At 40.9% G+C, this 11242-nt stretch overlaps 2 protein-coding genes across 2 annotated transcripts; one reads left to right on the plus strand and one right to left on the minus strand.

The window, feature by feature from the left end:
* Positions 1–942: 942 nt before the first annotated feature.
* On the minus strand, positions 943–1884 carry LOC102539251 (olfactory receptor 1J4-like). Its single transcript, XM_006205545.3, has one exon. It carries the CDS (start codon positions 1882–1884, stop codon positions 943–945), a length of 942 nt encoding a protein of 313 aa, XP_006205607.2.
* An 8072-nt stretch (positions 1885–9956) lies between these two features.
* LOC102535838 (olfactory receptor 1G1-like) lies at positions 9957–10901 on the plus strand. The gene has a single exon (XM_031677151.1). It carries the CDS (start codon positions 9957–9959, stop codon positions 10899–10901), a length of 945 nt encoding a protein of 314 aa, XP_031533011.1.
* Positions 10902–11242: the final 341 nt, after the last annotated feature.

The raw sequence follows: 11242 nt of genomic DNA on the forward strand, positions 1-11242 counted from the left end.
AATCTTTATATTATGGCTTCATTACAAATAATATTTATAATAGGTTATATATATTTCCATTATAAATATTATTTATATTGTATTATACTTATATATTTCAATAAATACATAATTTATTGTATTATTAAAATATGTATGTATACAGTATCCAAAGCTGAAACATAAGTGCTGAAGTTCCTAGTTCTGGGATTTATGATTCCCCTTCTCTAAGAAAAGTCTATTTTTACACTTTGGAAGAAGTAATGTTAACTTTAACTTTTCAGGAGAATATAACCTACTCAGCTGAAGTGTCCCTAATTATTAACTTCCAGAAGAATCGGTAAACTTGTGACCTTATCATACATTCATGTTTTTCCAAAATGTAGCAAACTTTGTTCTATACCTTATGAGATGCTTCTTTTGGGAAAATCAGTGGGATCAGTGGGTTGGAGATGGTGTCAAAGGTGGTCTTAGCGATGTTGCCTGGGGTTGCATCAGAGCAGATCTGAAATTAAGTCTTCTCACCAGACGCACACACAAATAAAATGGTGACTACATGGAGGTGCTGAATACATTCATTAACTGTAATCATTTCACAATGTATACACATTAAACCATCAAATTGTACATTTTAAACATACACAACATTTACATGTCAATTTTGCCTCACTAGAGATTTAAAAAAAAAAGAACTAATGGGATTCCCAGGAAATAGGAAGAGAGACGTAATTTCTATGAGCTATGTAATTTCTCAATCTAATACACAAGAACAATATTCAATAATATCAACTCAAAATTATTAATTCATACTAAAGAATTTCTATGAAAAGGGAATAATTGTAACAGAATAAAATTCAAGTAATCAAATATTTGCTAAGCATTTATTCCATGCTGGGCTCAAGATTATAGGTGTAGGATCTGGAGTTTGTGAATATATGTGTCTATTATAAAGATGAGCAAATGTCATTGAGACAAGACTGTTGCCCTGTTGAAGAGTTTCTCCAGGGCCCCCTTCATGTCCCTGTTCCTTAGGCTGTAAATGAAAGGATTCAGCAGTGGTGTCACCACTGTGTACATCACAGAGGCAATTATGTTCTTGTCGCTGGCCTTGCTGGATGATGGGAAAAAATACAGGGAATTAATTGTTCCATAATACAGAGCTACCACAGAGAGGTGGGAGCCACATGTGGACAAGGCTTTGCAGATGCCCTTGGTGGATGGAACCTTCAGGATGGCGGCCCCAATGCGGCCATAAGAGATCAAGATGGATGTAAGTGGGAGGATAATGACTGCCATTCCTGCTATGAAGATGGCCAGCTCATTGAGGGATGTGTCTGAGCAGGAGAGCCTGAGCAGGACATCAAGGTCACAGAAGAAATGGGGGATGGCATTGTCAGCACAAAAGGACAGCTGGATCAGGAGGAGGGTGTGACCCAGGGCATTGGCACAGGACAGAATCCAAGATATAATGACTAGTAAGGTGCACGGTCCCTCTCTCATGATGGTGGTGTAGTGCAGAGGGTGACAGATGGCCACGTACCGATCATATGCCATTGAGGTGAGAAGGAAATTGTCCAGATCAGTAAAAAGTATGAAGAAATACATCTGTGCTATGCACTCTGCACAGGGGTTGGATTGATCCTGAGTTTGCATGCTCGTTAACATCCTAGGGACGGTGACAGATGAGAAAGAGATGTCAGTGAGGGCCAAGTGGCTGAGGAAGAAGTACATGGGGGTGTGGAGGCGACAGTCCAGCCTGATGAGCAGGATGATGAGCAGGTTCCCCAGCACCGTGGTCAGGTACACGCCCAGGAACAGGGTGAAGACCACGCCCCATTGCTCTGGCCGGATGGGGAGCCCCAGGAGGAGGAACTGGGACACGCTGCTCTGGTTCTCCCTCCTCATGCTCCTCTCCTGTCTGCTAGGATGAATGGATGGGGAAAGAAGCAGAAATCAACAAATTTTGATTACCAGCAGGCAGAAAAAAAATGAGATCCTTTCTACTGAATATGCCTATGTCTGTCTGCATTGCCTTGTCTCTGCTAAAGGCCTTTAAAGTGGATGGTATTATCATGTAAAATGAGAGAATTTGTCAATGGAGAAGAGAATTTGATATAGAGGAGTTCAGTGGCATTTTTCCATCATCTAAGGGAGAGGCAGCCTCATAGTTTGCAGCTGTGTCTAGTCTGTAAAGAGAAAGTGTCACAGTGTCTTAGCAGAGGCAGAGTAAGCTATAATCCCCCAAATTTCTATACTCTTTGTATGTATAAATACAATTATAATGTTTGACCTTCAGGTTGTAACATATAGAAGTTTTGAAATCTGACTTCAAAATCCATTAATTAGTAAAGTGTAGAGAAGATACTTCAACAACACAGACTCAAACTAAAGTGGATCAAAAATAAAATAGCCAAAGTTTCCATTATGTATAAAAGTTGAATAGAGAAGAAACATATTTGTTGATTGAACTCAGAGTTTTTTCAAGCTCAGTCTTGTAATATCACTGCTTTAAAAATAAAACTATTACTGGCAGTTATATGTATTTTACTAGTACTCAGGTTTATCATTCTCCAGTCTCCTCCTGATTCAACAACCTCTCATAACCGCATGAACATCCATAATCCAAAATTAAAACAGCTTGTATCAAGCTATTGCATAGAGAGAAGCCATGATATGCTTCCTCCCTCTGTCTTTGGGAACTAGTATAAGATGTAACTTACGCAAGAGCACAGAGAAGTGATGAGCACCTGTGTACACACACACACACACACACACACACACACACACACACACACACACCTGCTGCTGACGAAGGATGCCCAGTTCTCCTCTGAACTTTATGTTCAGGTGATCTAGCTGCCAGGATTACAGACTGGTTTCTGAGCTTCTCTGTAGGACACCCAGAGACCAGGTTTAGCCTGCAACTTCTGTGGTCTTAAACCTCTCACTGTCTTCAGAGAGAAAAGTCATGAGCCTGGAGCTTGCTCCTCATTCACCGGCTTCAGAAATGGAGATGTGAAGACTGTGCTCTACCCACCAGGGAGAGGATCCAAGGGGACAGGGCACCAAGCTCTTGGCTGGAAACATGCATTAAACCTGTATTAATTGCTCAGTGTTCTTCTCACTCCCTCCAGAACAGATGCCCTCAGGCAGTGGTCCCTAAACTTTGATGTTCCGCAGAATCACCTGGGGAGCTTGTTAAAGATGCAGATCCCAGCTCCACCACCGGAGATGCTCATTCATGGGATCTGGGGGTCAGGTAATTCTGAGGCAGATGGTTCTAAGGGCAGACTTTGAGGAAACACTGTCCTTAGAAATAACATCAGGGTGGATGCCCTGTGAGTGTGAGCCCAGAAGGAGCTGTGGAAAGACCTCCTCACTGGCCCTTCCCTACCAGGTTAATGCCTCACCTAGATAACTCTTAGCTTGGAATGTGAAGAGTGATTTTTCTCCCAAGTGGAAATTCCTTTTTGATTTGCTGCCTTAAAAATTAATTCTGCTTCATGATGGAAAACCAAAAAACAGACATGGAAACAAAGGATAAAGTCAAAGTAATTACCATTTCACTATTCATTTTTATCCTTCTCCAATGGTTTTTATTTGTAAAATTTTATGTTTACACAAATTGGATTTATTTTATATGTATTTAATAGCTTTTTTTCTATAATAATTGCCTGTAATAATATTTCCATTTCTACTTCTATGCATAACAATACATAGAATGCATACAAAATCAATACATCAATCTACGTACAACTTTTAATTTTTAGTTGATCTCTTGTTGAATTAACACAAAGATTCACTGTGAAATTTTATTAAAGCTTCTACTATGCCTTGAAATCTTTTTTGTCAGTTGTCTGATCAAGGTTACTTTAATATCTTCAAAGCATTTCTTTCAATGCACTCCATTGTCTTAGCTCCCTAATGCATGTAGCTTGCTCCTCTGAAAAGAAAAGAACCTAACTTTGAAAATGCCCAGGAAAATACATGAAAAATGGAAGTCCAGGTTGAACCCTGTGGGAAAAGAGGCAACAAAGCCACATTGTCCTCATTCACCTATGGGGTCACCTAAGCCAGAGCCGATGGAATGAAATAAAGGAATAATGAAAGAAAGCTGTAATATATCCAATATCAAACTCCTTAGAAATTTTTTGATTTCCATCACCACATCCCAAATAGACTAGAGTTGGGGACAACATCACAGCCTTAAATATTACTCCAGATGCTGGTTACATACTAATTAGTCTTTTATATTTATGTATAAAGTTGAGTAAACATTGCATTTTGCATGGGGCAGACACACGCACACACAAAAGAAGACAACATAAAAAGACTGGGATAGAAACCTGATGCTCAAAAAAAGACGTATACCTAATAAGCCAATAATAGAGATAAACTGAATAACATGAACTAAATTATCATAAAGAAGGCAGAAAAACGTGGAAAAGAAAATTTTAAAATCTCCCCCACAGTATTTGAACTGAGTGAGTTTAGCAAGGTAGCAGGATACAAAGTTAATGAACAAACCCCCCAAACCAATGATTCTTCTATATCCTAGCAGTGAGCATTGGGAATTGAAAATTTTAACATACTATTTATGACAGTATAAAACTACAGAATAGAGATGGATAAATTTAACAAAATACTTGCAATACCGTACATTCAAATCCACAAAACATTCATGAGTCAAATTAAAGAGGACTCAAATAAATAGAGCTATACCTTGCATGCAGATTGGATGACTCAGTATTACTATAGAGCTGGTTCTCTCCCAAATTGATCTATAGATTCAATGCAATCAAAATCAGAGTATCAGTAGACTATATTTAGCAGCTAATCCTTAATTTTATATAGAAGTGAAAGGGGATCAGAATAGCCAAAACAACTGAAAAATGAAAAACAAACTGACAGGCTGACTTTACCTAATTTCAAAATATTTTGTAAATCCATAGCAATGAAAATAACAATATAGATCAGTGGAACAGAATGCATAATTTTGAAATAGGTCAATACTTGCAAGGTCAATTAATATTTTGTAAATTCACTAAGGCAATTTAATGTGGAAGGGATATCATTTCAATAAATCGTGCCAGCTCAATTCAGTATGAATATGTGTCAAATGAATATAGTCTCTTATGATGCACCTCATGCAAAATGTAACTTGAAATGGGTCAAGTGTGTAAGTGTGTCAGTTTCTCATAAAGTTACATATGTGCCATTGACCCAGCAATTCTACTCTTAGGTATTTTCACAAAAGAAAAAAACTTTTCATTACAAAGGTTTGTATGCATAGCTACACACGTATACACATCTATGTGACAAAAGTAATATACTGAAATGCAGTGAGGAAAAGACGGCCTTTTCAACAAATGGTGCTAGGGTAATTGAATGTCCATATAGAAGAAAGATGAATTATAACTCACGCCATAAACAAAAATTACTTCCAGAAGGATTACAGAGCTAAATATAAAAGTTAGAAAACAAAAGCTTTTTGGAAATAACATAAGGGAATATCTTTATATATTTGGCCAGGTTAAAACAAAATACAGAAAGCACTAATCATAAAGGAACAAACAGACAAATAGGGCTGCATTAAATTTACAATATGTTGTTCAACAAAATATATCATTTAGATAGTGAAAAGGCAACTCACAGAGTAGGAAAAGTCTGTCTGTCTGTCTGTCTATCTATCTACCTGCCTACCTAACTTTAACAAAGAAATCAAATCCAGACTACATAAAAGATTCTTCAAATCAATAAGAAAAAGGGTGGAGAAAAATGCAATAGAAAAATAAACAAAAGATTTGAATGGCTACTCCACATAGGAAAATATCCAAATGAACAACAAACATAATAAAAGGCGGTCGAATTCACTTTTTAATATCAAAGTAAAACCATGAGGCACTCTCACACACTCACCAGCATGACTAAAATTTAAAAGACTAACTAACAATCTGAGTCTTGCTGAAGATGTGGAGCAACTAAAACCCTTTTACGCCACAAATGGGAGGATATGTGGGTAAATCTCTCTGGACTGCCATTGGGTTGTAAATTTCCACACATTTCCATGCCTAGGTACACCTAGAACGTACATTGTAGAATTGCATATATTTGCTTATCAACAGATGCAAGAATATCTACAGCAGCCCTATTCATAATGGTCCCCAACTGGAAAAAAACCTAAATGCCCCATCTATGTTATAATGAGTTAAAAATTGTATTGTATTTATCTAATGGAATTCTACACAGAATGAGGCTACATAAACCAAATATACACTAAAGATTGATGAATCTCCTAAACAAAATGGTGAACAAAATAAATCAAACAATACTGATAAATTGGTCTACAATAAATGTAAGAATTTCTGTTCATCAAAAGACACGCCAGTTGCACTTGATGAGGAGAATAACACACGGAAGGGTTAGAATATTGGCCAAGACACTTGGGCGGAGACAATGTCGAGTCCCAGGGAGTAACAAGACGGTGCCTGGACCTTTCACCCAAGTTCTTCCCTGGGGGTCACAGATGCAAGAGAATGGAACAATGGTAGCACAAGCCCAGAGCAGTGCCTCCCGAGGGGATGGACAAGAGGAACAGTCTCTGGGAGCCTCTGGGAGTCTGCAAGTAGAAGAGGAACCCCACTGGAGACGCCCTTCTCTTTAGGGATTCAGAGACAGCTAGTCTGTCTTCCCACTAATGAGAATGCGGGAGCCTGCAAACCCGGATACTATTCCCAGCACGAGTCCCCTCGGGCCCTCTCAGTTCCATTTACTATGACTCCAGAAATCTACTCCACAGTGGCCTGTAACCCTGGATTTCTTCTCCATTTCACAAGGAGAAGAGGCCAAGTCTTCAGATCGAACTGTGATGTGAATTTGCCACTGTCCAAGGAGAAAGCCTTCAGGCTGCAGATCCCCACTGCTGAAGGACATCTGAGGTTGGCTGCGATCAGCTAGGTGAGTGCTCAGTCAGACAGACCAGCCTTCAAGGCTGGGCTCTACTGCTGACCAGCTGCTGCATTTGGGACAAACTACTTCACCTCCTTATACCTCAGTTTCCTTATCTGAAATAGATAGATATCATAAGATAGAGAAAATGCAACGAGAGAAGTAATGCACTTTTAGCACAATGCCTGGCAGGAGAGATTTTGTAATTTACCCCTAGCTCACAGAGGGCGGAGGCAGGATTGACCCCCGGGTGTGTTTTCCCCCAGAGTCTGCATTAAGTCATTCTGCCTCTTGCTATGGGGAGTGGGGGCGAGAACGACTCAAGAGAATGAAATTAAACTGGAAAATCAGAAGGCAGCCGCTCTACATCTTTCTGGAATGCCTCACCGCCCCCCTTTTTTTTGGATGGGAGGAGGTAACTAGGTTTATTTACTTTATTTATCTTTAATGGAGGTACTGGGGATTGATCCCAGGACCTCATGCATGCTAAGCATGCTCTTTACCTGCACGCCAGGAACGCCACACCTCTTGACTACTCTTCTCTCCAAGTTTGTTCCAACGATTGCTCTGCAGATATATCTGTTTCTGTAACCTCTGTAACAAAGGTTCACACAAGGCTGTGGCCCAGGATGCTGCCTCTTAGCCTCACTCTATGGGGACTCATATCTTCAGAGCCCAAAACTAATGGCTAAATTCTCTGTATCACTAACTCCAAGTTTTGAAAAGACAACTGTCTGGACTCAGTTAGATCCCATGGAGCCCAGCTGACTCCATGGAACTGTGATGTGAATTTGTTGTTGTCCAAGGAGAAAGCCGTCAGGCTGCAGATCCCTACTGCTGAAGGACATCTGAGGTTGGCTGCGATCAGCTGGGCACTGATCACTCGTCTCTGGGCACACTGGTCTTCCTCTACTGACCCTTCCCTTCTCAGGACCTTCACGTATGCTGGGAAGTTTTCATTCCTACTCTTCTTTCTTCCGCTCCTGATATAGCTAGTTACTACTTTAGGTCCCAAATTCTATTTAACTTTCTCAGAGACGTTTCTCTGAACTCTTATCTAAAGTGGTCCTCCAATTATATGTCCTCAATGATACCACCATCTCTCCTTTTCAATATTAATCAGAGTTTCTGACTATATATTATTTGTTTAATTGTTTGTCAGCGTCCTCAGTCAGCCTGTATGTGCACAGACTACGGCTGCTTCGATTAACCTTAAATATCCAGTGCTCACAGGCATTCCTGGCATAAGGTAGGTAATCAGTAAAGGTCTGAATAGATGAGAAATTACAAACATGGCTGCCTAGACCCAATGTGGAGGCATTCTAAAGGATGGATCTACTCCACATGGTTACATTCCCAAAGTAGTTGACAAATATCTATTGTATGCATGAGAAGATAAAAGCCTGCCTTAGGAGGTAGAATTTCATGATGGACTAACTTCCAGGTTTGATTGAAGAGGGATCTTAGTTTGAATTTTGACTTATCCTCTTAAGAGCTGTGTGATCTTAAGCTGGTCAATTAGCCTCTCTGAGCCGTCTTGATCTGATAATGTAGGGTAAAGATACATGGCATACAAGTTGTATGTATTAAATGATAGAATTCACTGGCACATAGTAAACATGTCATAAATGATTTTTATAACTGCAGTCCTGCAAAGGGTCTCTTCAAAATGGTCATTTTCTCCCCCTTCTGGGAATAACTCAGAGTTATCCATACCACTGGCACTCTTCTTCCCATTCTCCTGATGTTTCCAGGACATTCCAGGGATTCTGCCATTTGAGAAATATTCTGGAGATCATTTCTCAGATATTTTTAGCTATATACTTTTTTCCCTTTTTTGTGTGTATATTTATTTATTGAAGTATAGTCATTTTACAATGTTGTGTCCATTTCTGGCGTACAGCATAATGCTTCATTCATACATGAATATACATACATTACTACAAGATATTGAATATTGATAAAGGAAATCACTTTAAGTCTTTTCTGTTTAATTCAGAGAATTTTGCTATTTGTACCTCTAAGAGTGCAGCTGGAGGAGTGAAAAGCCTTTTACTCTAGAGCCCAGGTCACCACTATGGTTCCTTGGGCAAGTCACTACACTCTCTACATCACAGCCCAGATCCGCACATTTCACCCCGTCTCTCTACCTTGGGCCCCACGTGTGTTTTCTTACTGGCCTCCTTCCTTGTATAGACATGCTGGCCCCTCCAACCCTTCTCTCCACGATAGCAGAATGATCTTTCCACACCATCAGTCAGATCATAGCCATCTGCTGCTTAAACAGCTTCCAATGCCCACAGGTGTCTGATGGTACCGGGAGTCGGCATCCCACAGCAGCCCTGCCCCTACCTACCTCCCCATTTTCCTATCCTTCTCACACTTGAGCCACACTTCTTTCTGCCCCTCCAAATACGTGTGCTCATCCCATGTTTGCACTTGCTGCTAACGCGCTTCTCCCCCCCAAGTCTTTACATGGCAATCTCCTTCTGACTCATTCCCTCATTGTGAGTTCTTTGCTGATCACAAAATTCAAAGCAATCTGCTAGTGATCGCCACGTTTTGCTTTCAGTTTAGCACTTATTTTCTTGTTTATGTAAGTGTTTGCTTATTACATGACTCCTCTGACTAATATGTGATCTACATAAAGGCCAGAACCATAGTTTCATACTTAGAGCAGGGGCGGACACATAGTAAGTACTCACTGAATGTGGAGTGAGTAAATACATTAGTTCTGGGTGCCTCATCAGAGGCAGGTTGGTAAGGAGGTTAAGATCATAGATTCTAAAGTCAGAACTGCCAGAGTTAAACTTTACTCTTTCAAAACAACTCAGTTCCTTCATCAATGAAATGGGTATAATAGTAATGGTGTCATGGATCTCTTTCAGGTTTAAATCAGATAATGCATGGCTATTAATATCCTGATTCCATCTTTATTTTATGTTTTTGTTTTCATCTAGACAGTATTAGGGCAAGAAAAGTTTTGGAAGCGTCATCCTTGCTTTTATTCCTTAGTTAACCCCAGGGAGATGGAAACAGGAAACCACACATTCAGTGTCTCTGAATTCCTCCTCCTGGGCCTGTCTGAGCAGCAGGAACAGCAGCCTCTCCTCTTCGGCATCTTCCTGAGCATGTACCTGGTCACCGTGGTGGGGAACCTGGTCATCAGCCTGGCCATTGGCTCTGATCCACACCTCCACACCCCCATGTACTTCTTCCTGGCCAACTTCTCCCTCACTGACCTGGGTTTATCATCGACCACGGTCCCCAGGATGCTGGTGAACATCCAAGCTCACACGCAGACCATCCCCTACGCTGGATGCCTGTCTCAGATCTACTTCTTCCTGTGGTTCATTGGGCTAGATGTTTTCCTCCTGGCGGTGATGGCATACGACCGGCTTGTGGCAATCTGCCACCCGCTTCACTACACCTTGGTCATGAGTCCCAGATGCTGTGTCCTGCTAGTGGTCATGTCCCTACTGCTCGCTCACTCATACTCTCTAACCCACACCGTTCTCCTGGTTCAGTTGTCCTTCTGCGCTGACAACACCATCCCCCACTTCTTCTGTGAGCTTCTCCCTCTATTGAAGCTCTCTTGTTCTGACACTTATGCCAACCAATGTGTGCTGACGTACTGGGGAGGGGCATTAACCATCCTGATCCCCTTGCTAATCGTCCTTTCTTATGTCCGCATTGTGGCCACCATTGTGAGAGTCCCATCAGCAAGTGGGAAGTGGAAGGCCTTCTCCACCTGCAGCTCCCACCTCTCGGCAATTTGCTTGTTCTATGCGTCTGCTGTTGGGGTGTACTTCGTTCCCTCCTCTGCTGATTCAGCCAGCAAGGACAGGATTGCAGCAGTGATGTACGCTGTGGTCACCCCCATGCTGAACCCATTCATCTACAGCCTGAGGAACAAAGACATGAAGGATGCCGTGGGGAGACTCCTGAGCAGAAGGGCACTGCAATCTCCATGAGGCCAAAGACATCATTTTGGGAACTCAAGGACATCAATTTATAGAGTTATTTTGGTGCCTCCATCCAAATCCTGCATCTGCCCTTTGCTAGCTTTCCAAACCAGAGCAAATTAAATAACCTCACTGAGCCACAATTTTCTCACTCACAAAAAGAGGTAATAAAATATTCTCAATCATGCAGTGTTTCCAGAAGTTTTGGAAGAAAAAAAATACATATACGTAAATGTACTTAGATCTTCATTATTTTCAGCAGTATTCAACATACGCCTTTGAGGTAAATATTTTTGCTGTACAGAAGAGAAAGCAAAAGCTCAGAAAGGTTAAATTATTCACCTGAAGTT

Source organism: Vicugna pacos, chromosome 4, assembly GCF_048564905.1.
Source record: "Vicugna pacos chromosome 4, VicPac4, whole genome shotgun sequence".
NCBI classification, from domain to species: domain Eukaryota; kingdom Metazoa; phylum Chordata; class Mammalia; order Artiodactyla; family Camelidae; genus Vicugna; species Vicugna pacos.